This window comes from Pygocentrus nattereri, chromosome 17 (genome assembly GCF_015220715.1).
Source record: "Pygocentrus nattereri isolate fPygNat1 chromosome 17, fPygNat1.pri, whole genome shotgun sequence".
Classification (NCBI taxonomy): domain Eukaryota; kingdom Metazoa; phylum Chordata; class Actinopteri; order Characiformes; family Serrasalmidae; genus Pygocentrus; species Pygocentrus nattereri.
Genome location: NC_051227.1, coordinates 17,178,658 through 17,205,045, shown reverse-complemented (window position 1 = coordinate 17,205,045; position 26,388 = coordinate 17,178,658). Strand labels below are relative to the sequence as shown.

The 26,388-nt window shown below is 38.8% G+C and overlaps 1 protein-coding gene across 3 annotated transcripts; it reads right to left on the bottom strand.

The window, feature by feature from the left end:
• Positions 1–402: 402 nt before the first annotated feature.
• LOC108442285 (NACHT, LRR and PYD domains-containing protein 3-like) lies at positions 403–19,076 on the bottom strand. Of its 3 annotated transcripts, none has more exons than XM_017722256.2 (14): positions 18,939–19,076; positions 16,400–16,525; positions 16,189–16,284; positions 13,573–13,689; positions 11,796–11,912; positions 11,064–11,180; positions 10,780–10,857; positions 8,002–9,801; positions 5,785–5,958; positions 5,464–5,637; positions 5,209–5,379; positions 3,526–3,699; positions 3,111–3,284; positions 403–2,049 (listed from the first exon to the last, which is right to left on the bottom strand). In XM_017722256.2, exons 3-14 carry the CDS (start codon positions 16,236–16,238, stop codon positions 2,043–2,045), a joined length of 3,153 nt encoding a protein of 1,050 aa, XP_017577745.1. In that variant the 5' UTR covers positions 16,239–16,284; positions 16,400–16,525; positions 18,939–19,076; the 3' UTR covers positions 403–2,042. The 3 variants fall into 3 exon arrangements, with proteins under 3 accessions (XP_017577745.1, XP_037402775.1, XP_017577746.1); XM_037546878.1 differs by having other exon boundaries at positions 16,189–16,274; XM_017722257.1 differs by lacking the exons at positions 11,796–11,912; positions 13,573–13,689; positions 16,189–16,284; positions 16,400–16,525; positions 18,939–19,076 and having other exon boundaries at positions 10,780–10,877; positions 11,064–11,151.
• Positions 19,077–26,388: the final 7,312 nt, after the last annotated feature.

Genomic DNA, 26,388 nt, shown 5'->3' with positions numbered 1-26,388 from the left:
GACTAATTTACAATAAAATGAAATGGTGTTTGTAGAAATTCAGAAAAAAGCCGCATCAGTCACGACTGCATATGTGGACATATTTCTATATTGTGTTATATTGTCTATTTACACAAAGTTAGGTGAGTTCATCATTTAGGTGACGTATGTGCTCCAAATTTTTTTTGCCGCTGCACTGATGTTGAACCGTGTGCTGCACTGGGTCGGTATGAAGCTTTGTGGTTCTTTAGTTTTGACATGTTACATTTTTTATACACACAAAAACCAAAAGGAAGGACAGATTTCACCCAATGTAGTGGAGTAAAAAGTCAGATATTAGACCTTAAAATGTAGTGGAGTGAAAGTAAAAAGTCACCCAGAATGGAAATACTTAAGTAAAGTACAGATACACAAAAAAAATACTTAAGTACAATAACTAATTACATTTACTTAGTTACTGTCCACCACTGCCAACAATACAGAACAATAGCTGGACCCAGCGGTTCCAATGAAATGAATGTGCAACATTTTCAATCTTCTACCATGTTGTCAGTAGATACTATAATTTGAAGGTGATCTTGTGACCACATGTAAACAGTTCTGAATGTAGGAACAGTTCAGCGATGCTACATCAGTTAATACTTATTCTAGTTCAGCTTTTGGTTCAGATTTTGTGCTTCTTAGGCCCAGTTATTTGTCTTTGCATCAGCTTTAAATCCAAGCTGATCCTGAATGGCAGTCCAGCTACACGTTACAGCTTTAACGTCATACTTTGATGAATACTGACCTCTAGTGACGAGATGTTGCATTTGAAGCAGGATCAAACAAAAATTGATGAATCGAGTAACTCATTTATAAAACAGTACAGCTGATTCATATCTGAGTCACGTCAAATTAATGTAATTTCTCCCTGTCCACCTGCTCGGATATCTCCTCATCCTCTTATCTTCCTTATCATCCTCATCCATTAACTGGCTTTTTCGCACCTGCCATTCTTGCTGCTGCTGTACATCTTCACATAACTCACTTATGAAAGTTGCAAAAACAGTAATAAACTAAGTGGAGCAATATCTGTTGAGTTAGGAGCACCACATTATCACACTTAGGCCCAATCCCATTTCACCCCTTGTCGCTACCACTTAGTCCTTAGCCCTCTGTTTTGTGTATTCACGAGTTAAGGTGTACCATTCGTTTAGATGGGGAGTAGGGAGAAGTGTTTGGTCTACATGGCCTTCCAAACCAAAGTTTTTCAGAGACACACTCCTGAATGTTATGATAAAAGAAAAACTGGCAAGATGTAAGTATTACATTATTACGGTACTACACTTACACAAATGTAAGTATTTTCTCCATTAAAATGGTACAATAATCACTGTAAAGACAGAGCCAATAAAAGCTCTTACTGTGTTCTCTATTAAGTAGTCTTGGAAGCAGATGCCTGCGAGGACATCTAGTGAGAGAAGATTTTAATACTAGTAGTAATAAATAGAGTGGAAACTGATTGTGTAATGGTCATTATCATTTCTGAAGACTGTCCCACCTAAAAAAAGTTTCTCAAAACAGACACTTGTGATGTGCGGTGCTAAACTGATATTTTCCTTTCACTGGCATGTTGAATTCATCCAATTGACTCAGTGAAAGATATCCAGTAGCTTTGTGGCTGTGATTTGCTAGAAAAAAAATACATTCCTAAAAAAGTGCTGATTCCACTGCAGTGGCTACATGAATCCAGACATTACATCATCCAGAATTTGAGGCTGGTTTACTGGAGAGCTTACTGAATGTATAATGGAGCTACACTGAAAGCTGTGTTAAATTGAGGAAAATGTCCTCATGAGTCACATGACACAGTAGGGATCAAAAAAGGGACAGGGGACATCAGACTCCATAAAGACATTGTCCAGCTCCTGGTTTGGATGTACATAATGTAAGTCATACCCCACATTCCTCTTCTGTGCTATCATTTCATATACATACATACAGTGTACTGCACTGAAACCCCTCACTGGTCATAGCGGAAGACCTCTTGTCTTGTCCCAAGTAGATGATCCTGCATTAGTCTTCTATATTCTACAAAGAGTTAACCACAAAGAGAAGCAAAATAAGCCAACAATCATTCACCAAAATGACAGTTACAGTTTTACTGTTACAAATAACTTGAAAATGCAAGTTTTCTATAGTTTGTCTATATGTGTCATTATAATCATATATATATCATAAGCCAATATGTTACAAACGATGCTAATGTCATCCAAGTAACTTAAATGAACAATTTCTCCCTGTCCACCTGCTCGGATATCTCCTCATCCTCCTTAACTGGCTCTTTCACACCTGCAGTTCTTGCTGCTGCTGTTCATCCTCATATTCACATATAAAAATTATAAAAACAGTAATGAACTCAGTCTGTGGCATTAGCCAGCACCAAATCAGCACTTCATTTGCTATTCTCTCAAGGCCGGTGTTGCGTTCTCCACTTCAATAAGAGTGAATATGTCATAACTGTGCGATTTGATTTTCTTGGGCAGTGAACCTCCAAAAGTTCGGAGTGTTCATTGTTGGTTCCGCACTGAAAGAGCCGTGAGTGCAATGACACCCAACATGCTCAATCAAGTACGAGATGGATTTGACTATGGCATTGATGTCCGTACAGCTGGAGGAGGTTCATACTGAGCACTTATAAAATTACATAAACTTCATTCTCACTTAAACCTTAAAACTTAGAATTTACTGCATTGTTCTATAATGATTTACAAGTGAAATTCAATCCCTTTTTTTACATGTGAGATACATTTCAAACAATAATAATAAATAATGTGCATTTTTGGTTTCAAAGTTTAAAAGTATTTAATAAATATCTTTATATATTCATTTTCCATACGAGTTGGTTTATTAGTGCCGTTTACTGCTGAGGACTAATGGACAGGGGATCTGTGCACATGCCTGATTCCAATATTACTGCATTTTGCCCTTTAACTGCTGTTGTGATGCAATGTGTGGTGAATTATAGTAGGTCAAAGACAAATGATGTGGTACGTTCTGTAAACTCTATTAGTTATTCAACTATTCATCTTAAGAGTTATCCAATAGTTATTCAGTAACCACAATGCATCAGACAAAAGAAGCACACCCACTTTAACTTTTCCAATCTGAAGTCTTTATGTTCTTGCAGAGCTTTGAGGAGTTGCTTTCCTGAACTTCCTGGTTTGTTCCCACTCAGTTCCAGCTCTCTTAGGTGTGACGGGTTCAGCCGGAGAGCTGAGGCCAGAGCAGCACAGCCTTCTTCTGAGATATCACACTGTGACAGGCTACAGCATGCTTTCAGTTAGATTTCAGCACACGGCCCATTAGACACCATCAGTAAGTATAAAATATTGTACAACGTGGTCCATGTTGAAGTTATACTAAGTAACTCCTTTCTTAACAGAGCACAAATATTGTTCTCTAAGGTTATTTGAATGGGTTTAGCAGAAAGTACTATTCAAACAAAACAACCTTGGTTACTTTGGACCATATATTTGTATTTGAGTTAAATAAGTTAATATTTACCTTAGTTTCTCTAGCTTGCAGTGTGGCTGTTTCAGACATTCACAGATGAACCTAACCCCAGTGTCTCTGAGTGAGTTGAAGTTCAGATACAGCTCACTCAGATAAGAGAATTTTGACCTCAGGGCACCACACAGTGAACTGCAGCCAATAACCGTGAGGCCACAGTCTGCCAGGCTGGGAGAGAGACAGTTAGACTGGTCAGTTAAATAGGTTTGTTATATCATTTTATATATATATATATATATATATATATATATATATATATATATATATATATATATATATATATATACACACATTATAGTGTCAGTATAAAAAAGGTTAAATGCATGCAAATAAACCATACATATCTTCATTTCACAGACATATGCTTATTTTAATGGTTATTATTTTGGTATAATGTACATTATATGCTTATAGAATAGCTAGTTGAAGTATTGAATTACACTCTCGAATTACAGTAAAGGGCAGTATTTTCCAGTATTGCGCCTGACAACTGCTGTTGTGATGCTATTGGGAAGCACACTTCTGCATACATCAGTGGTCAAAAAATCCTTTCTAACCCAAATCTAACACACCTCATTTAGCCAATCCAGCAATTCTGACAGCAATAATTAGATGAATCAGGTGGGGTCAGTTGAGGATGGAGCTAAAGTCTATAGGTAGCTAGTCTCACAAACCAGATGTCCGCCTGTTAGAGAATCTGAACAGTTTAACATGGCTAAGAAACACTGATATTGACAGGAATATACTGATATAATTTGACTGATATAACTAACCATAGAATTTTTGTGATGTTCAAGGCAGGCAATATTCAAAACAGAGCTGCAGAAAAAACAACAGCTAAATATGAGATATACATTTACTTTTTCTCCCCATCTGGCAACTCTGTCTTAAAGCAACACTATGTAGCATTTGAAGATTTGCAGACCTCTCTGGTGGGAAGATGTAATTACATGCAACATGCAGAAGAACACTAATGCGGGTTGTGCTTCAGACCCCTTCCCCATGTGGATGAATATGATTGTGAATGTGTTGAAGGAGAATTCCAAGAGAGCTCAGTCAAAACTTTATTATGTCATAACTGCTTTATCCTTTGGTATTTCCGGGAGTTTGGTGGGCGATGGCAAAGTGTAACAGTGACTTCAGCCCTTGTTGAATGGACCACTACCTGTTCTACCTGGCCTCCTTAAACTGTTAGGGCTACTGCTATGTAGACCTGACAGAGAGCTGGGTCATTCTACAGAAAAATTCACTTTTTTTATCTAACCATATGAGTCACTGGTGTTACTGATCGTTATTGGTGTTACACATAAGAAAGATAACACCAGAGACAGTAGTCACTAGTGACATTTCTAATGTACAATGAAATACTGCTAAATAAATGGCTCAAGAAGGTGTAAATGTTAAAATAACGTTGTTCTATTTTAAAATATACATAAATCATAACCTAACATATTTTTCAATCGCTAGGGACACAAAAATGGACATTTCCACAGAATGACTCAACTGGCAAAACTGTAACACTGTTATTATGCACTAAGGAATTGTTCACTTGTATGACACAGTTGCAATGCAAATGTCTGTGGAGGTTATTACAAAGCTCTGAAAGGATACATTCACTTTGAAGATCACTGGTGCATAATTGAGTAAAAGTATTAATAAGAATAGGCCAGATCTTACCTAAGACTCCTGAGCTTTGAGTGAGAATTCCTCAGTCCTGCAGAGAGCTGCTTTACTCCAGAGTCCCGAAGAGCATTTTTACTCAAATCCAGCTCAGTCAGGCTGGTGTTGCTTTTCAGCGCTGTAGACAGAGCCACACAGCTCTTTGCTGTTAGTTCACAGGAAAACAGCCTGAAAATAAAGATCAGTTTACAGTTAAAAACATAATGTCATTGATTCAGGTAGGTGATGTGGTAAGTAAAGGATGGAACTAACTTTAATTTCTCCAGCCTACAGCTTCGATTCCGCAGGACCTCAGAGAGCTGCTTCACACCAAAATCTCCAAGAAAGTTGAAGCTCAAGTCGAGCTCTCTCAGGTGCAGAGGATTTGAGTTGAGAGCAGATGCCAGTAAACTGCAGTCTTTTTCTTTGATATCACAATCAGATAGACTATAAAAAAGGATGGCAAAAGGAAGGAGAAAAAAAGGTTCAATTTGGAACAGAACAGAAAAAATATTCTGAAATATTAAAAGAACTCAAATCATGAAACTGTTTGAGTACAATGATTAAAATTGTTCAAAAAAGAATTGAACTCACTCCAGTGTCTCCAGTTTACAGTGTGGACTCTTGAGACCTTCAGAAAGAAAGTGTGTGCCAGACCCATGCATTACGTTACCACTGAGTTTCAGATCTCTAAGATTTGAAGATTTTGAGCTAAGAACTGAAGTCAGAGCTTGAAAACCTTTATCGGAGAGGTTACAATGCCTGACCCTGGAAGGTAAATCACAATATGATAAATTACATTACAAAAGGTCACTTTGTAAACAATAATATACAATCTTGAAAAAAAAAATCACAGAGTTATCAGTCAAACACACAGAATGACAATCTCCTGTCATCAACTGCAATCACATGCTCTTATTTATGTTCTTGTACTCCAGTAACATCCTGTGTGATATTCTCATCCACCCTGTAGACTGTTTTTTACTTTAAAAGTCAAAGTTTTGTCCTGAAATTGCAGAATTCACTACCATATTTTTTTTTTCATTCAGCATTGTTTGAAGCATGTAAACACCTCACAGTGAAAGCCAGCCAGGCTAAAGGACAGCCTCCACATGACAGGGTTAGTTTTATTGCACTGTTACAACTAAGATCTCTAATGTACAGATCTGCACAGGTATGAAATTTAGATCCAAACCCAACCAGAGTTTGAGACTCTATCTCATCCAGCTCGAATACATTTTAAACCTGAATTCAAACTTGAACAATAACAGTGCATTGCTCTGTTACTTATGGCCCAATCCCATTTCATCCGTCACCCCATGTCGTTTTTGCCCTTACCCCTCTGTTTTGCTTGTTCATGTCTAAGGGTAGGGTGTCCCAGTTTTTGCTGAGATAGAGAGGTAGGTCAAAGTGTCAGGACTGCATGGCTTCCAAACTGAAGTTTTAGAGGCACACTCCAAATGGAGTGTTAGGGTTAAAAAACAGCAAGCAAGGCTGCCTAAGCAACCGAAGAAACCCCCAGATCTGAGTATTTGCTCTGTTAAAAATTATAACCACTGTATTATCTTAATTTAATGTTGTTATGGTTTTTTTGTTTTTTTTTATAACAAGAAAAAAGAATCGCTTGTACTATGCTGAGGTATCAGTAGTTTGCTGGCAAAATTTCCAGTTTCACCTTAAATGGTGTAGCAGTTACATTCTGGGGGCTCAGGCATCAGAAATGTGATATAAGGTGAAATGGGAAAATTTGAACAAGAAGCTGGCAAATATCTGATTTCAGCTTCATATCACTGAAGAATTAGGGGTGGGAAATAACTGTCACATCCCCCTCTTTGAAGGCATATGATCCCCTAAATGTAACTAAAGTCCAGTGGTGAGGAATTGAACTTCACCCTCCTGTCTATCACTGCAGACTGGCAGGGTCACCTACAGAGCAGCACTACTAGCCTGTTAATGAAGAATGTTCTTTTGATGACACTCAAAAACAACGGGTAGGGGTAAAAATAAAATAGGATTGGGTCTAAGAGTTTACTAGCATGACAGAAAATATCATGCTGAAAAAAAACATTTTGCAGACCTCTAATACACTGACAGTATTTTCACTACTTTTTTGTGGAATTGTTGGTCATATCTTGCAGAGAACAGCATTCACCCTCCTTCTGATAGCCTTGCTGTGCTAAAGTTCCTTGTGCCACTGCTACCACTGCAGAAATTCTTAACAAACTTCAGGTGAGATCTCTGAGGTATGTGACCTTCCACCAACCCAACACATCCCACACATACGTGAAGGGAACGAGACTGATGTATTAGCTTTTATGGTTCTATTCTGGGGCACATTCACCCACTCCTCGAATTTTGAAGCTATTCTGAAAGCAGTTAACATTATGAGAGAGCAAGTATCATAACTTAAGTATCACTGGTTTTGAAACAAAACCTTGTATGTCCAAAATGGCAACTTTACAGGAGAAGCAAAAAACATGCTTTACTTTTAATGCAAGTCAATGGAACCAGAATTTTCTCCACGTAATTTTGGGCTGTTTCTTTTGATCCATTCATCATGAAATTTACACAGTATAAAGGCCAACAGGCATCTTTAAACTATGCCAAGAGCTGATAAACAACACAAATGGAGATACAAGGTTTTCTTCCGACAGCAGTGGTATGGAGATTGCACATGAATTAGTGGAATATTAGCTTTCATTACTTGTTGACTATGTTAGGATTAAGCAGAAAGTCTGATTTTTCAACAAATACTTTAAACGTTCTACGATTACATATGTGTAACACACACTAGCATACTCAGAAACTTACTCAGCTGTTCTAGAGGCCTTCACAACTGGTAGCATTCTGTAAAGGCATTCGTCTGCATTGTTCAGGCTGTATTTCCTCAAGTCAAAGACCTCCACTTCCCTCTCTGAGGTCAGCAACACAAACACCAGAGCTGACCACAGTGCTGGGGAGAGTTTGGTCTTGGAAAGGCGTCTGGCACTAAGTAAGTTTTGTATCTCATCCTGCAAGGAAGAGTCATTCAGCTCATTCAGGCAGTGAAACAGGTTGATGTATTTCTCTGGAGAGAGGTTCATCCTGAGGCGAATCTTGATGTATTCAATTGTCTGTTCAACATTTTGGGAACCACACGCTGATATGTGTGGAAGCAGCATTTGCAGGAGAGATTGGTTGCTTTCCTGTGAGAGGCCAAGAAGGAAGCGGAGAAACAGGTCAAACTGACCATTTGTGCTTCTCAAGGCCTTGTCCACTGCACTCTTTTGAAGGTCAGAGATGGATGAACATGAAAAGGTAGGAGCGATCTTTGCTGGATTCCACTGATTGAGCACCACTTTGTTACCTTCACTGAAGGATACATAGACATACAAAGCGGCAAGATGTTCCTGAATGCTCAAGTGGACGAAGCAGAACACCTTCGCCTGCCCAAGATACAGTTCAGACTCCTCTCTGAAGATCTGTGTGCACACTCCTGAGTATACTACAGCATCCTTGACATCGATGTCACACTCCTTCAAGTCTTCCTCATAGAAGATCAGGTTGCCTTTTATCAACTGTTTGAAAGCGAGCTGTCCAAGCTTGAAAATCATCTCCTTGTCAACATGTCCAGTCTGAACATACTTCTCCTTTCTGATGCATGTTTGGATGATGAGAAAATGTGTGTACATTTGGGTCAAGGTCCTGGGTATTGTTGTACCTTCTGCATCTCTTAACATCTTCTCCAGAACAGTGGCAGAAATCCAACAGAAGACGGGTATATGGCACATGATGTAGAGGCTCCTAGAAGATTTCAAGTGCGTGATGGTTCTGTCAGCCAAACTTTGGTTAGTGATCCTTTTCTTGAAGTATTCTTCTTTCTGAGGGTCATTGAATCCCCGAATCTCTGTGACTTGACTAATGAATTCGAGAGGAATCTGGCCTGCTGCTGCTGGCCGGGAGGTTATCCAGATTTTTGCAGAGGGAAGCAGATTGCCATTGATGAGGTTTGTCAAAAGATTGTCCACTGTGGTCTTGTCAGTTGCGTTGGTTATGACTGCACCATTTAGGAAGTTCAAGGACAAACGACGTTCATCCAAGCCGTCAAAGATGAATACGGTGTTGTGATCAGCAATGTGAGTAAAGTTCATGTCTTTAATTTGTGGAAAGAAGTTATGAACAAGACCCTTCAGACTGAATGGCTGGGTATTGATCAAGTTCAGCTCCCTGAAAGGAAGTGGAAATATGAAATGGACATCCTGGTTTGCTTCACCTTCAGCCCAGTCCACAATGAACTTCTGCACAGAGACAGTTTTTCCAATACCCGCCACCCCCTTTGTTAGCATGGTTTTGATCAGTTTATCTTGTCCAAGTAAAGGTTTAAAGATATCATTGCATTTGATTGGTGTGTCGTCCGTTGATGACTGTGTCCTGGCTGCCATCTCAATCTGTCTCACTTCATGTTCATTATTGACCTCCCCGCTTCCTCCCTCAGTAATGTAGAGCTCTGTGTAGATCTCGTTAAGGAGCATTGAATGTCCATGATGCTGTAGTCCGTCAGATAATCGTTGAAACCTTTCCTTCAGATTGATTTTATACTTCTCATATGATTCATGCCCAGTAAATGCTGGCCTAAGAAATCATCACATAATTCAAATGTACAGTTAATAACTTAACACACAGTATCCAAATAAAAATAAATATATAATAACTATAGTTGCTGTTACAATAAAACCTTATACATTGCCCCTGGTCACAACATTTGTTGATTTTCTATAAAGAAGAAAATGTAGTAATAGAAATTGTGCACTGAAATGAAAATGTAAAGAATGTGTTGACTTATCCAAAAAAATGTATTTTTGACTGGGGTATTTAACCATTTATGTTACCAAGAGATCTAAATGTATGCAATGTCTACATTTTCAACAGTAGTGTATGAAAATTTGTAAGATATTAGTGTAATATCTGTAATAAGCTCTCTAATATCTGCAACTCCAGAATTTTGACTGTTTGCATCTGGATTTAGTACTTTGTTATCTAATGTCGGGTCATATTAAATGTGAGTAATTGTATCATTTCATTTAAAAGACAAAATTCTAGTTTGTAGCTACTGAATAAAAAGTCTTAACTTTATTATGATCTTATGGTTTTAAGAAAGTATGTGTAGTGCATATATAATCAATGTAAATAACAGCTGGAATGTGCTAGAAAAATAACTAAAAAGCGAAAGAAAAATGAAAGCTTAAAAATTTAGTTTGTGTGCAAAAGTTTGGGCACCCAGAGCATATTCCATGTTTTGTAGACAGTTGTTTTTATTGAGTATAAATAAGTTCACACATCTATTGACAACACACTTCTGCACATTTTGGAAACACATTGGTGAAAAAATAGCAGATAAAATGTGGCCTGTGCAAACGTTATACCATTTTTAGTTATATTTTATATTTTATTTGCAAAACAAATGAAATGAATTAAAAGTAATAAAAGTAAAGGCCATATTGAAGTGTTTTCTCTATAGAGGATGTGCCAACTTATTTTCTCTTAGAAAAATAAACGAAACATTATTTGACCAGGGTGTTCAAACTTTTGCATATGATTGTAGCTACTTACATTGCAGGGCCTTTAGGATGGACGCAGATGCTCTGTTCCACAGTACTGCTAGTTTCATTACTTCTCAGCGACGTCATTCTGGCCAAACCAGAATGGTACTTAGTTCAAGGAGAACATCAAGGGTGTCCGATGTTTTAAAAATGGTATTAACGTGTTACATTTCATATAGTGTTTATATAGCAAACATATGACACTGAAAAAAGTAAGACCATCAATGTTATAATGAATTATAATGTATTGTATTATATGAAGAGTAATAATATCAGAGAGGTCAAAATTCTTACTGTTGTCCAGAAGGTGGGGGTTTATCATTGATAGTGATTGGAGGATCCATAGAGTGGTCACTCTTGAGGGACACACAGCTGGGTGCTGATGGGACTGAGCTGTCCCGCTGAACCAGACTGAGGGAACATGGATAGAGCCAGTAGAGACGACGACACTTCAGCATCTGTAGCAACTTGTGTTGATGCCATTGCTAAATTAGTTCTTTTTTATGTTCTATCTCCAGAATATTATTACTAGCAATATGTCATGTATGGAACCAACTAGGAGGCTGGATGTACTTATGAGCATTCTCTTTAATAACCGAAACATTGAAGACAAAATAACAAACTACTAAGCTTAACAAAGAAACACTGAGCAAACCTAAACATGAGCTAGTCACACAGCGACAAGTGACAAGTAGACCAGACAAACACTAACTAAAACAAACGGCTTGATAAAGGCTAGAACAAATGGGGAAGACCTGGGAGGGGGAGGAGACAGAGACTACAGACAGGCCAGTATATTAATAGGGACGGCGGGGAAAGGGTGGAGCACAAGAACCAAAACAAAAACTCATGCACACGGCTACAAAACAGAGCAAGAAACAGACACAGGAACAAAGCAGAAACAGTGACACAGTAAAAGAAATAAATCAACTGATGCACATCTTTGCATGGCTAACTACTTCAATGAAACCCAACTTAGCTGAGGCCAAGAACATGTTAAAGAATACTGAAATGTGGAACTCTTACCGATGTCCAGAGGTTGAAGGTTTATCATTAAGGGAGATTGGAGGCTCCATAGATGTGTCACTCTTGAAGGACACACAGCTAAGTGCTGAAGAAACTGATCTGTCCTGTTGAGCTGGACTGCAGGAACATAAATCGAGCCAAAAGAATACATCATTATTTTTAACAACAGATGAATATGACCAAAAAAAGCTAAATGCAGTACATCATCCAAGACATGTTTGGGGGTCCTGACCATTGAAGAACAGGGTAAAAGGCAAACAAAGTATGCAGAGAAACAGATGGACTACAGTTTGGAATTGTAGAACTACAAAGTGCTCCTATATAGAAAGTGGAGCTGATAAAATGGACAATGAGCGTAGAAACAAGGAGGTGGTCACTATATATATATTCGCTCATCTGCCTTCACACACATATGAACTTGAGTGACATCCCATTCTTAATACATAGGGTTAATAGGTTTCTGCCCACAAGGGTTAGGAATGTGTTTATGGGAATTTTTGACCATTCTTCCAGAAGTACATTTGTGAGGTCAGACACTGATGTTGGATGAGGAGGCCTGGCTTGCAGTCTCCGATCTAATTCATCCCAAAGGTGTTCTATCAGGTTGAGGTCAGGACTCTGTGCAGACCAGTCAAGTTCTTTCACACCAAACTCACTCATCCATGTCTTTATGGACCTGCTTTGTGCACTGGTGCGCAGTCATGTTGGAACAAGAAGGGGCGGTCCCCAAACTGTTCCCACAAAGTTGGGAGCATGAAATTGACCAAAATCTCTTGGTGCTGAAACATTAAGTGTTCCTTTCACTGGAACTAAGGGGCCGAGCCCAACTCCTGAAACACAACCCCACACCATAATCCCCCCTCCACCAAACTTTACACTTGGCACAATGCAGTCAGACAAGTACTGTTCTCCTGGCAACCGCCAAACCCAGACTCATCCATCGGATTGCCAGATGGAGAAGCGTGATTCATCACTCCAGAGAACACGTTTCCACTGTTCTAGAGTCCAGTGAAAAGTGACCAGCATAGCTTTTAATTGCTTTGTTTGAGTTTGTATTGTTTGTTGAGTGAGAACTTTGAAAAAAGATCACTTTTGCATAAAGAAAAGCAACTTGAAACTCGATCACACTAGAAGAAAGACATACATCAATTCTATGCAGAAACACTGCCAGGTTCTCTGGATCCAAGCTCATCTCAGATGGACAGAAAGACCATGGACATGTGTGCTGTGGTCAGATGAGTCCACGTTTCAATTAGTTTTTTGGGAAAATGGACGTTGAGTTCTCCATGCCGAAGATGAAAAGACCATCCTGACATTTATCAGTGAAAGGTGTAAAAATCAACATCTGTCATAGTGCAGTGGTGCATCAATGTCCAGGGCACATGTGCATTTGTGTGAAGGTATCATTGATGTGGGGGCTTATCTTGGGATTTTTAGAGTGCTTGACAGGCTTGCTCGCAGTCCAGGTTAATCAGATAACAATGACCACGGACTGTTGAGCCGCCGAAGTCTTGTATCATGCAAAAATGGGCAAAAATTCCTCTTGCTAAACAAGTTCCCAAACAATTAAACAAAAGGAAAAGTAGTGTAACAAAATGGTTATTATGCCTTTGTCTCAGCTTTTTTTGAGCGAGTTGCATAAAATTCTACATTTTTTTTAATGTACACAATGTAAATGCATTGGTCAGTGAAAACATAGGGAGTCTTATTTTTTCTTTCGGACATGGAGTTTGTATTATATATAGAGTGTATATGCCAGAGAGGCCAGAACTCTTACTGATGTCCAGAAGGTGGTGGTTTATCATTAATGGTGATTGGAGGTTCCATGGAATGGTCACTCTTGAGGGACACACAGCTGGGTGCTGATGGGATTGATCTGTCTTGCTGAACTGGACTGCAGGAACATGGTGAGATCCAAAAGAAACAACACTTCAGTACCTGTAATAGTTTATTCAACATAAATAAATACTTTGACCATTTTTTTAATGAATGTAATTCTTTGAGTTGGATAAAAGCACTTCGATTGCTTGTTACCGCATGACGTATTTTTTTAGGTAGATGTGATGAGCCACTTTTTTCAGTGTATATTAAAGATGCGGAAGAATATAACATGGGTTGTGCTTCAAACCCCCACTAGAAGATGAATCTTCTTGAATGTTCTGAGGATATACTAACTACTATTGTCATCAAATCAACTTTGCCTGTTCAAATAAAGTATTTAAGTATAATTAGGTTAATATCCATATCCACATCCTTTTCCACCTTCCACAACATTTGCATACACAACTGTATTTTGTGTGCCTGGGGCTGAATTACAGGAACTTAGGCCCAATCCCATTTCACCACTCGTCCCTATCACTTAGCCCTTAGCTCTCTGCTTTGTGCATTCATGTCTAGGGGTAAGGTGATTAAAATAGAGGGGTAGGGTGAAGTGTTAGGACTACATGGCCCTCCAAACGGAGGTTTTTCAGAGACTCCAAACAGAGAGTTATGAGAAAAAAGAAAAACCGGCAAGATGGTTGCGTGAGCGACCAAAGGAACCCACAAATGTGAGAAATTTCTCAGTTAAAAACGATAACCACTATATGATTATATATATAGTACATATACACACTATATGACTTTTCATATTTGTATTACAAATAAGCGAGTCTGGTCTTCTGATACTTTGTATATCAGTTAGCTCTACTTTGTTTAGATGTATTGAACTAAAAAAAAGCCGTTTTTATATCACCATAAGTTTAATGATTAGGGCTTTTTATTATCTGAGCTGATGCAGAAAAATAGAAGTGTTTTGTTCAAAGGCAAAGTGGTAGCATCCATCAACTAATGGTTTAAGGGGGGGTGCTGGAGCCTATCCCAACAGCAGGATACACCCTGGACAAGTTGCCAGTCCATCGCAGGGCAGACAGACATACACAACCACTCACACACTCACACCCATGGGCAATTTAGCATGTCCAATCGACCTGACTGCATGTCTTTGGACTGTGGGAGGAACCCGGAGAACCCAGAGGAAACCCACGCAGACACGGCGAGAACATGCAAACTCTACACAGAGAGGACCCCGGTCACACAGCTGTGGAATCGAACCCAGGCTCTCCTTGCTGTGAGGCGACAGTGCTGCCCACCACGCCACCGTGCCGCCCTATATCGCTGTTGTTGGAACAAAACCTTGTATCTCCAAAATTGTAACTTTACAGGAGAAGGAAAAAGCCTACTTTACTTTTAATGGAAGTCAATGGAACCCAACATTTCCACGTCATTTTTGGCCATTTCTTTTGGTCCATTCATCATGTAATTTACACACAATCTAAAGAGCAACATGCATTTTCAGAATATATCAAAAACTGAAAAATGGGAATGGAGATACAAGGTTTTCTTCTGATGATAACGATATCAATCAATGATGTGTAAAAAAATAATGATATTAGGGTTTGTATATTAGTATGTTGTGTTACATTATATATAATTCCAGCAATAAATTACCAATATAAATCAAAATTTCACATGTGTTTTTGTTAAAATTGACATTCCACTAGTAAATATTACATTTCAACTAGGAAATAATCCAGTTTTTCATTTTTTCCCCCAATGAATATCATTTTCTAGCATGTAAGTTGAATTCCTTTGTAAAATCTGTAAATTTAAAAATATGATTCAAAGCTAAATTTCTTTTAGTTAGCTTTTCTAACTTTCAGCAAAATTGGTTTGTATGTATGTATCTAGAATTTCACCAAGTCAATTTACCCTTCATTTATTAGAATGAAGCTAAACCTACTTCCCACATTTTTCTTCTATCTTCTTTTAATACACAATTACATATTTGCTGTTTATTTGCTGGTTTTAATGTACTGATGAAAAAATAAAATTATGGCACATTTTATTTATTTATGTTTAGTATGTTCAACTCAGCAAAAGAATAAAAATTGTATGCTAAAGCAAAAAAGCCATATTTAAGTTTGTTCCTCTCTAGAGGAACAAAATGTGTTATTGACTGGGAGACACGTGCTTTGCATACAACTGTAAATGGTTCAGTAACTACAATGAAACTAATGTGTAATTTACACATGAAAGTGAAGTGTGGACCCACATAAAGACCCTTAGAGTTTAACCCCTTCAATGGCCAGGGTCCACCGACAGGCCCAATGTTTTATTATACAATTCAGTGCAAACTGGCCGAGCTAAACCTAGGTTATAGAAGTGTGTAATAAAACTTGGGGCATACCTATAAAAGCTACTCAGCCTGTTTACATTGAAGTCCCTGTAGCTGGTTGAATAATAAGACTTGGTATGTAATAAGCCTGAGACTTTAAGGGTTTAAAAGGATAAGCAGTCAATCTGGTGTGTCCAAACTTTTGCCTGGCACTGTATATAATAAGAATTAAATTACCTCTGTGTTGTGGACGTGTCATCATCTTGAAGGTCAGACATGTCCTCCATTATCCACCTGTTCTTCTCACGCACTTCCCTCTCTGTCTACAATTCCCTTCAACAACATACAATCAGTTCATTAATGGAGTTGAGTCTGAGATCAAAGTGTTAATGCATGTACACGTTTAAGCCTATAAACCCTGAGAGTGAAGTAGTGTAGAGAACCTCACCGCTCTGACTCAGGATCAGTGTGGCTTTTATTAAAAGTCAGTTCAGACATCACTGTGGTGAGAGATGGAACTGATGCAGCCCTCGGTGGGATTTTCTTTAGTGGTGTTTGACTCATTTCAGGTATCCTGCAAGTAGACAGACACATGAGTAGAAGTAGCTAACAAAAGGGTAATTACTTAAAATTTTAGGTGAAATTACTTTCTATCGTGTTATACATTATAGTTCCAAAAGTATTCACTGGAGTGATGAATCACGCTTCTCTGTCTGGTAATCTGATAGACGAGTCTGGGTTTGGTGGTTGCCAGGAGAACGGTACTTCTCTGACTGCATTGCACCAAGTGTAAAGTTTGGTGGAGGGGGGATTATGGTGTGGGTTTTTTTTTTCAGGAGTTGGGCTCAGCCTCCTAGTTCCAGTGAAAGGAACTCTTAATGCTTCAGCACCAAGAGATTTTGGACAATTTCATGCACCCAATTTTGTAGGAACAGTTTGGGGATGACCCCTTCCTGTTCCAACATGACTGCACACCAGTGCACAAAGCAGGTCCATAAAGACATGGATGAGTGAGTTTGGTGTGGAAGAACTTGACTGGCCTGCACAGAGTCCTGACCTCAACCCGATAGAACACCTTTGGGATGAATTAGAGTGGAGACTGTGAGCCAGACCTTCTCGTCCAACATCAGTGTCTGACCTCACAAATGCACTTCTGGAAGAATGGTCAAAAATTCCCTTAAACACATTCCTAACCCTTGTAGAAAGCCTTTCCAGAAGAGCTGTTATAGTTGCAAAGGGCGGGCCGACGTCATATTAAACCCTATGGATTAAGAATGGGATGTCACTGTTATATGTGTGTGAAGGCAGACGAGCGAATACTTTTGGGAATATAATGTATCAGCGTTGGGCCTTTGACCATCAGTTACAGTGATAGTAATTCAGCAGTTACTGTATGCATTACAATGAAGGCTATTCAAGTAGACCAATTTTTAAAAACTAAACAATAACTAAACATAGCAAAACCTCCAAAACACTTCTTTGGAAAAAGATAAACTACTAAGGCTTAAAAAGGAAGTCCACTCATATTTCAAAATGTCTGCACAGTTCAGGGGTTGAGATGTAAACAAAGTCATTCAGAGTGGTTTGGTGAGACATGGTTCATTGCACAGAAACTTACAGACTCAGATTTTTTTACAGTGGTGCTGATAGGAAACAGGGGTTGCTATGTCTGCAACACAAATGTAGTTTATTTAAATATTTATTTGCTGTCAAAACCACCAGCGAACCAACACGTGTCTTCTGAGTTTGATATGTAATGTTACTGCTGGTGAAACTGCGGTAAATCTGAAAACATGCTTTTCTGGAGTCTATTTTGTCTTATAAGACTCTCTTTGTCCATTTCCACCATGAATAGATTTGTAAAAGTACTGTATCTATCCAAATTCCAAAAGACTATGTATTAGGCTGCATTCCTGTCCATCCTGGCCACGTGGTGGGCAGTTAGATCCCACTGTTTTGAAGTAGATGTGTCCTAAAGTCTGAAAATCAGTGTGAAACATTACGAAATGTCATCACTGTAACCTACATTTTCTTGAATTAAGTAAGCTTTTTTAGTGTTTTAATGAAAAATATGATGATTTTATGTGTGCACAGCTGCTCAAAGCCGTGTGCGCTGGTCATGTTCTGGCTAGTGTTTTCGAGTGCTGCTCAAAATGAGCTAAAAGTATGAAGAGTCACTAATGAAACATTTGATAAAGTTTCTGTTGCGCTATGACTGTTTTGTTAGTGGCAAAATGGAGTGTTCAATCATTTGTTTTAATAAAATAAACAGAATTAAGATACAGGGTCAATCACAGCAGAAGCATTTCAGTCTGAAGTCCAAGTCAGTTAAAGTAAGTCAGTAATGTGTTTTCGGTAGAGTAACAGCTGTATATAACGTCAATGTTGAGTAGCAGGGTTCAAGTAAAGTAAAGCAGCCCTAATTTGGAGTACTTTATACCCCACTAGCCAACACTTGGCATTGAGCTTGATGACATTAGGCTCAACTGCAGGTGCTTTAGAGTGTCCCTTTATATTGGTCAATGCTACAGAGATTATACCAATTCTGAGAACACCTGTGTGAGTGATGGGTGAGCAGCCGAATTCACTCATTGGATACTTTCAGACAGATTAATACCACTGACCATCTGAAATGAGTTATGCACCACAGAAGCTTCATTTCACTGAAGGCATCTGAAAACTATTGGACGGTTCCTAATTCACAGGTGTGCATGCAAACACAAGAAGGTAGAACCAGAATTTGTGAGTAAGAAAGCAGCTGGGCGGGACAGTTTCTGATATTACTGACCGAAGACAAGCATCAAAACACAACAGATCACTTTGAATATATTCGCATATTAAGAGGAAGAAAGAAACTGCCAAAATCACATGAACAAGACCGCAGTGACGTCTTCCCAGATAAGAGCAAAGATCAGAACAACTGTGTTGTAAGCAATGCTTTAAAATGCACAAGATGCACATCTTAATAGTTCAAAAATATCACCCACTTGTAGTCCCACAGAGAGCAGATGGCTTTGATCACAGCATATTTCCGTCCTTTTGTTATTGTTCTCGGCTGCAGTGCTGTCAGATGGTGGATAAGGCTTAGTTTCATTTCCCATATTGCTCCGCCTATCCACCGTCTGATCAGACAAGAGAGTTTATCTGTCTCTCTGTGGACCCACACTGCCATCTAGCAGCCAAAAGAGCAATCACAGCATGCAGGCTTAGTGCACATATAAAGAAATAAATGAATGAATGTCTTTTTTTGGATTATTACAGGCTAAAAGGTTTGATTTTGTGGCAACTTTTGGTCCCACTTTATATTGTCTCTAATAATTGTAGTTACATGTGAAAAACATATGCAGCAACACTATAACTACTAATGATTTAGTCACTGGTACAGATGGATTACAGAAGTACACGTTATGTAATGAAGTGTATCTCATAGTTGTAACAGCCTATTCTCTCTTACACAATGGTAATAACAAATGTAATTACATTGTAATAACTGGAACACTGGAACGTTTGTTTTTCCCCAGCAGTAAAAGTATGTAATAACTTACATTAAGACATTACTTACACTGTATCTGCCAGCTTTCCTCACATTTAGCCAGCATTTATGTTGCTAGTGCTGTGACACTGTAATCAGTTTCAGCTATAAGCCAGTCTGTAATGAGACAGAACAGCAGAGGTCCACTTATCTTAACATGTAACTTTTATTACATTCATTAAATGTGTTGCATTAAACCCAAAGCAATGTCTATATTGCCACTCCTTTATTACACATAACAACTACACTGGAACAGTCCACTTACTTTAAAGTGTAACTTTAACACTGCACTACAGGTTCCTCTGTAGAACATGAGGTAACACTGAAGTTGATACACATGTGTAATTCCATAGGCTGTACTTCTGTAATCCATCTGTAATGATGACTAAATCATCTGTAGTTACAGTGTTATTGCATATGTTGTTAATGTGTAACTACACAGTTATTACACTTAATATAAAGCGGGACCAACTTGTTCAGTATGAGTGTTTTTGGTAGCACTTTACAATACTACTGCTCTTATAAAGGGCTTATGCATTAATTAAAGTGAGAAAAAATGGTTACTCACTATTTATTCAGGCTCAGAAGGCTCGTGTTTTTCAGGATGCTCACAAAATTACCCAGAAGGAATGCTTTGTATGAACTTTTATACTGAAAATATTGTGTCTTGTTTGGGTTTAGACAAAAAAGTGGTTTTGAGGGTTTAGTCTTTAAAATATATAAAAACTATAAATCAAATGTTAAATAAATAAGTGACTCTTATTAGTCCCACATTGGGAAATGTGTAAATTTAGTAAATTTATTTAAATGTAAGAAGTACTTGGTTTTACCCAGGCCAGTAATGATTTATTCTAGGGAGAGGAGTACCCCATATATAAGCACCATTACTGGGGTAAAAAGGGAAACGCTCACTCTCTCTTTCTCTCTTTCAGTTGCACAGATAATTGGAGGAGTTGAGTACATAGAGCTATATGAGTCTGCAGTCATTGGTCTATTTTGTAGTTATAGAGACTATTTCCGTTTTGTTTTGTCGAATGTGTGCATGTGTGAATATGTACATATCTAAAAGTGTCTGTGTGTAAATAAAGGTGGTGGGAAGAAGAGCCTCTTGTGCCAGCAGTACTCATTCCAGTTACTTGGACCGTTTGCCCGACGCTACTCATAAAGTGTGTCCCCTACCACAGCATAGCCGGGTTGAGGCACGGACCTCATCACAGTAACACTTAGTTCACATGCTTTCACATCACTTTGCTGAGCACTAGGTCAACTCCCTACTCAGCATCAATTCATTCAAGCTTAGTTATTAGATGCTTCTGGGTGGCAGGGTGGCAAAGTGGCACGGTGGGTAGCACTGTTGCCTCACAGCAAGAAGGGATAGGGTTTGGTTCCCTGACTGGGCGAGCAGGGTCCTCTCTCTGTGGAGTTTGCATGTTCTCCCTGTGTCCCACAGTCCAAAGACATGCTAAATTGCCCATAGGTGTGTGTGTGAGACTGTGTATGTCTGTCTTCCCTGAGATGGACTGGAGACCTATCCAGGGTATATCCTGCCTTCTGCCAGATAACAGCTGGGATATACTCCAGCACCCCCTGCAACCCTGAGGGAGAAGCAGCTTAGAAAATGTATATGCTTCTTTTATTATGGCAATAATATTTGAACACTTCATATCAAACAATCCTGTACAGCTGATGAAATAAAATATCATTGAAATGCTATAAATATATATATATATATATATATATATATATATATATATACAATAAAAGCATTTATAAATGTTGACCTGCCTGCTCACCTACAGAGACGAACATCATTCACATTTAAATATAGTACATTCAATCTGCATTACTGAAGGGAAAAATGCAACTATATTATGCAGTCCAAATCATTTATAAGGAGAGGTGATGTTGGGGTACTTGCATACACCTAAAGTACAGTCAAATGCAAATGTTTGGGCACCCCTGGCCAAATTAGCTGTTTTGTTGAGTGGAAATAAATATACAGAAATATTCTACAGAGAGCACAGTCCAGGATATTTAATGGACAGTTATTGTTTATTTACTGAATTTTAGAGATTGGGAAAAAAAGAGACACTAAATGTTTTCATCTCCAAAATGGTAACTTTACAGGAGAACGAAAAACTTTATTTTCTATGTAAGTTTTTAATGTAACATGCTCCCAAATACCACTTCTTTTGGTCTGTTCTTCATGGAATTTACATACAATGTAAAGGCCAACAAGCATTTTCAAAGTAGGTCAAAAACTGAAAAATGTCTCTCTCTTTCTCTAACTTTCTTTCACACAGAAAATCAATAAAACAATGTCATTTTACCAGGATTATAATCAGAACTACAGAGGTATCACTCACAAACAGCAGATGGTGCTATAACACAAGAACGCTTTTAAACACAATCGCTCCATGGAGGAAATGTTCTAGCTCACCTTGTACTTTGCTCGAACCCATATTTCAGTCTTTTCATGCTTTTGACATGAACAACTTGTCACAGAACTGTGTTTCTGTAGACAGTTGTACCACAGGACTCAGCAGGCTTGTGTGTTCTGTGATTGGTCAGAACACACAATAAGCAAATTTGTGATTGGTTAGAGAATTGACTTTCAACAAGGCTAATACTACACTGACAATTCACAGACCATTTAACATGCAGACACTCAAACCTGTATCCGTCTTTGAAGGCCTATCCTACATTTTTACTGGATCTCCCAAAGTCCACTTAGTCAGGGCTTTGGTACGATCCTATTCCTAATCCTACTATACACACCTTTCTCATAGCATTAAACTGTTATTGCTTCACATTCTGTTGATAATTTCAGTTCATTTTAGAAAATTATAAACCAGCAATGTTATAAATTGCACCTTGAAAACTGATATATGATATATATGTAAATGGACTCTGGTTGTTCTGGTTAAATGTTCTGGTTGGCTGCCTCCTACTGAGCCATATTCAAGCATTCAGTGCCAGAAACTCTCCTTTTAACCTCAGTGTGAAGGGGTGGGACTAAACCACTGTAGGAAACAGCTGAATAAGTGGATTTATGTCAATACATTGTCCTATTTGACCCATTTCACCATGAGCTGCACTACAGTTCCCAGCATGCACTGCTTTGCTCCCTCCCCTTCCCCAAAAATGAACACACACACACCTTCTAAGCTGTTCCTCTTTCTGGGTTGTGTGGGCGGGGGGGGGGGGTGCTGGAGCCTATCCCAGCTGACATCGGGCAGAAGGCAGGATACACCCTGGACAGGTCACCAGTCCATCACAGGGCAGACAGACAGACACATTCAGTCACACAGTCACACCTAGGGGCAATTTACCATGTCCAGTTGTCCTGACTGCATGCCTTTGGACTGTGGGGGGAAAACCGGAGAACCCAGAGGAAACCACAAAGACATGGGGAGAACATGCACAGAAGATGCACAGAAAGGACCCTGGTCACCCAGCCGGGGAATCGAACCCAGGCCCTCCTCGCTGTGAGGCGACAGCTTTATCCACCACACAATGAAAAACAAACAAACAAAAAATATATACATATACATATAAATGCCCAGTTCATGTGTGTAGGTTACTGTACACTGGAGACAGAGAGGTTTAATACTTATCTGTAGCTAATGCAGCCTATCGTTTCATGTGTTTATTTAAATTACTTTTAAATAGTTCAAATATTCAGGGCCTATTTTTTGCCATTGTATTTTGGCATATTTTGAGCAAACAATGGCCAGTTTGGGTCGTGGAAAAACGTATGTATAAGTAAAAATAAAAACACAGTTGGCCCACAATCTTGTGGAGATTTTTTAATATGGCCCTTTTAGTGGTTGAGTTCGACACCCCTGACTTAGACCATCTGTGTTGTTTTAGGAACCAGGTATGTATGTATGAATTACGCTCAGGAATCATTTCACATGACCCTTTTCCGACCTCTCTTTATCCCTTAGAATTACACAGGTTGTTTTTGTTACTGCACCTTTAAAGGAGCAATATATGAGATGATGCAAGCTGTTGAATTCACATTCCATACTCCAAACGAACAAGGACAACATATCCCCATAAACATGCGGTGTCCATCTCCATCATGAGAAACAAGGAAATGCACACTCCCTCCCCCTCCCTGTTCACTCCTCCCAGTCCTTACCAGTCTAGAAGAAACGTTGTTCTGCATCAACTTTCATCCCTTTACTCTCCAAGAGCTCCAGTGTCCAGCAGTGGAAAGAAGCATTAATGGTAGATCTTGTTGTCCTTCTCTTTATGTCACTTATTTTTTTTTACTGCTAAATGGTGTTTCTTGAGGAGCTTCAATCATTGGTGTGCTTACTGTTCCTTTCACTGGCTACCTGTCCTTACATGCAACAGTTTTACCTGATTTTTTACCATTTTACCATAATGTAATTATTTTATTATTTATTTTTTAGCTTATTTATTATTATTCATATTCTTATTTTAATTCAGATTATTTTATTATTATTTGTAATTTTAATTAATTTGTCTATTTTTTTTTATCTTATTCTCCTCTTGTTTTATTTGGATTTGATTTTATTAACCTTTGCATTTTAGCTATGCTTTAATTGTAATGCTGGGGAGCGATGACGAGGCGTACGCACATGCTGAGAGAAGCAAGAATTATTAGGGGAAAATCCAGAGTCAGGGTCAAAATGGTCCAGGGTCAGATAGCCAACATATGGAGTGACAGACATAACAAAAAGGAAAACAGGAAAAACACACAACGGAGGCCAGAAGAACAACGTTAAATACCACAATACAAAACAATGACCAGCAAACTAACAGGGGAAAACACAGGGCTTAAATACCAGAAAACAACGAGGGTTAACAAGACACAGGTGAAAAACACATGAGAAAAATCAAGGGCGGAGTCAAGAAACAAGGGGGCAGGACAGGGAAGAATCAAAACAAAGAAAGTACATGGACAACACCATAGCAAAACAAAAGCACATGGAGGACCGGGAGGGGCCAATCGTGACATTAATTACTGTTTTCTTATATTTTTATGTATTTTCACTCTTAATGTTTAACTTTTTTACGCCTGATTTGAGTCTTTATTTATTAAGTTTACTTTTATTATTTGATTTGTTCTTACACATTATTATCAATCCCTTGCTCTGCACTAACACAGCAACATTGTAAATGAGGGGTACGCCCAATGTTCAATTGATTGATTAATTGATTGAGCCGGGACCTTCCACATGATGGACAAGAGGTTAGAATACGCCCTATAGATGGACTACATCTTCCTTCTCTCATGTGGGGCTGATGGCAGACTCGACGATACAGTGGCTCACCATCGCTTCTTGAGGTAGAAAGTGTTATGAGGCAGGATGGGCTGAGGCTAACTGGTTAGCAGGCTAACTTCTGTGAATTTATCTGCAACATGGTACAGACGTCTTTGACATGATGTCAAAACTGTTATTTCTTCACATTCTGTTGATAATTTTAGTTCATTTTGGACTGTTTTAAGCTAAAAATCTTGCAAAGTGCACCTTTAAAACTGACATATGTATGAGCTCTGTTCTGATTGGCTGCCTTGGTTTGAGCCAAATTCAAGCACTCAGTGAGCTGAAACACTGCTCATTACAGTGACAATGGGTAGGGCTAAACTGCTGTGCTTAATGGGTTGTTTTTGTGATATCACAGAAGCAATAACTTCAAAATGGGACAGCATAGTTTCCATATACAGGCTGTATGGAGTGGAGAGTGAATGGTACATGTTGACTTGCTGAAAAACTCCTTTATTTGAAGCAATAAAGGATGAAAATGAGGATTTCCATGATATGTGCCCTTTAAAGACTTCGGTTTCAGATGTTAACGCGCTGTTATGTTGTTAAATGTTTGCTTTCAGACCTTTTCAGGCTTCGTCCAAGATTTTATAACTGCTATTTGCCCACCTCTGCTCTCAGTGACAGCAGTCAGGCTCAGATATCAAAGACACTTGTGTGCTCAAACAGGTCAAATAAGTCATAAATCTTGACATTTTTGATGTGACGTCAACTCAAACTCAAGATCATCTTAATTCAAACACATTGAATAACGTCTACTTAAATCAGTCTCCCTTCAGACATCAACGGCATCTCGATTCAAAGAGCGTGTAACTGGTTCTAATCCAATTTCTGTCAAGGCCTCTAACCCTTCGCCTCTCATGAAGATCCTGCTGAAGTCCTTCTGCCAGATAAGGTTGTCTGATACAGTGAATTATTTGATTTGCTTCAGTTATTTTGGGCTTTCTGAAACAGACGATGCACAATGATGCACGTGGACCTTCATGGACTCGTCAAAGGAACGTCTGTGTACACGTTAACTCAATTCAACAGCCCAGAACCAGCTGATGAAATTAGGAGACCTTTAACAGAATGTGATCTTCAGATTCAAGCAAATTTCTCTGTGTAGTTTTAAAGAGTAAAGCTCTCTGTGGTTATTAAAGTACGCTCATAAACTGAGAGCAATTAAAGAAACTGAGTCAGCACTGTCGGCTCCTCTGGGTCCATGTCCTGTTTATGTCCAGCTGGGTTTTATGGTGTTTTAAATAAGAACGTAATGCACACAGTTTATGTGATACAAAGCTAAAATGCTGTCCAGGCCCCTGTGATGTTCCCGCATCACATGGGAAACATCAGGCAGCACTTTCTGACCTGCTTTTTTCACTCGTGTAGTGAACAGTCTGTGAGTGATATCACGGACGCTGCTGTCAGTTTGTAAAGATGGAACAGGGAGAGTCCATTCAGGCACTCAACCTTCGCAGCCTGTGTTTCTATATTCAAGCAAAACTACACAAATAAAGATATTCACTACTCATGTATAATATATAGTTGTCAGCAAACACACTCCTGGCTAAATGACATGTTTTGTTGATTTTCTAAGTGCAAATCTGCAAATTTAAGCGC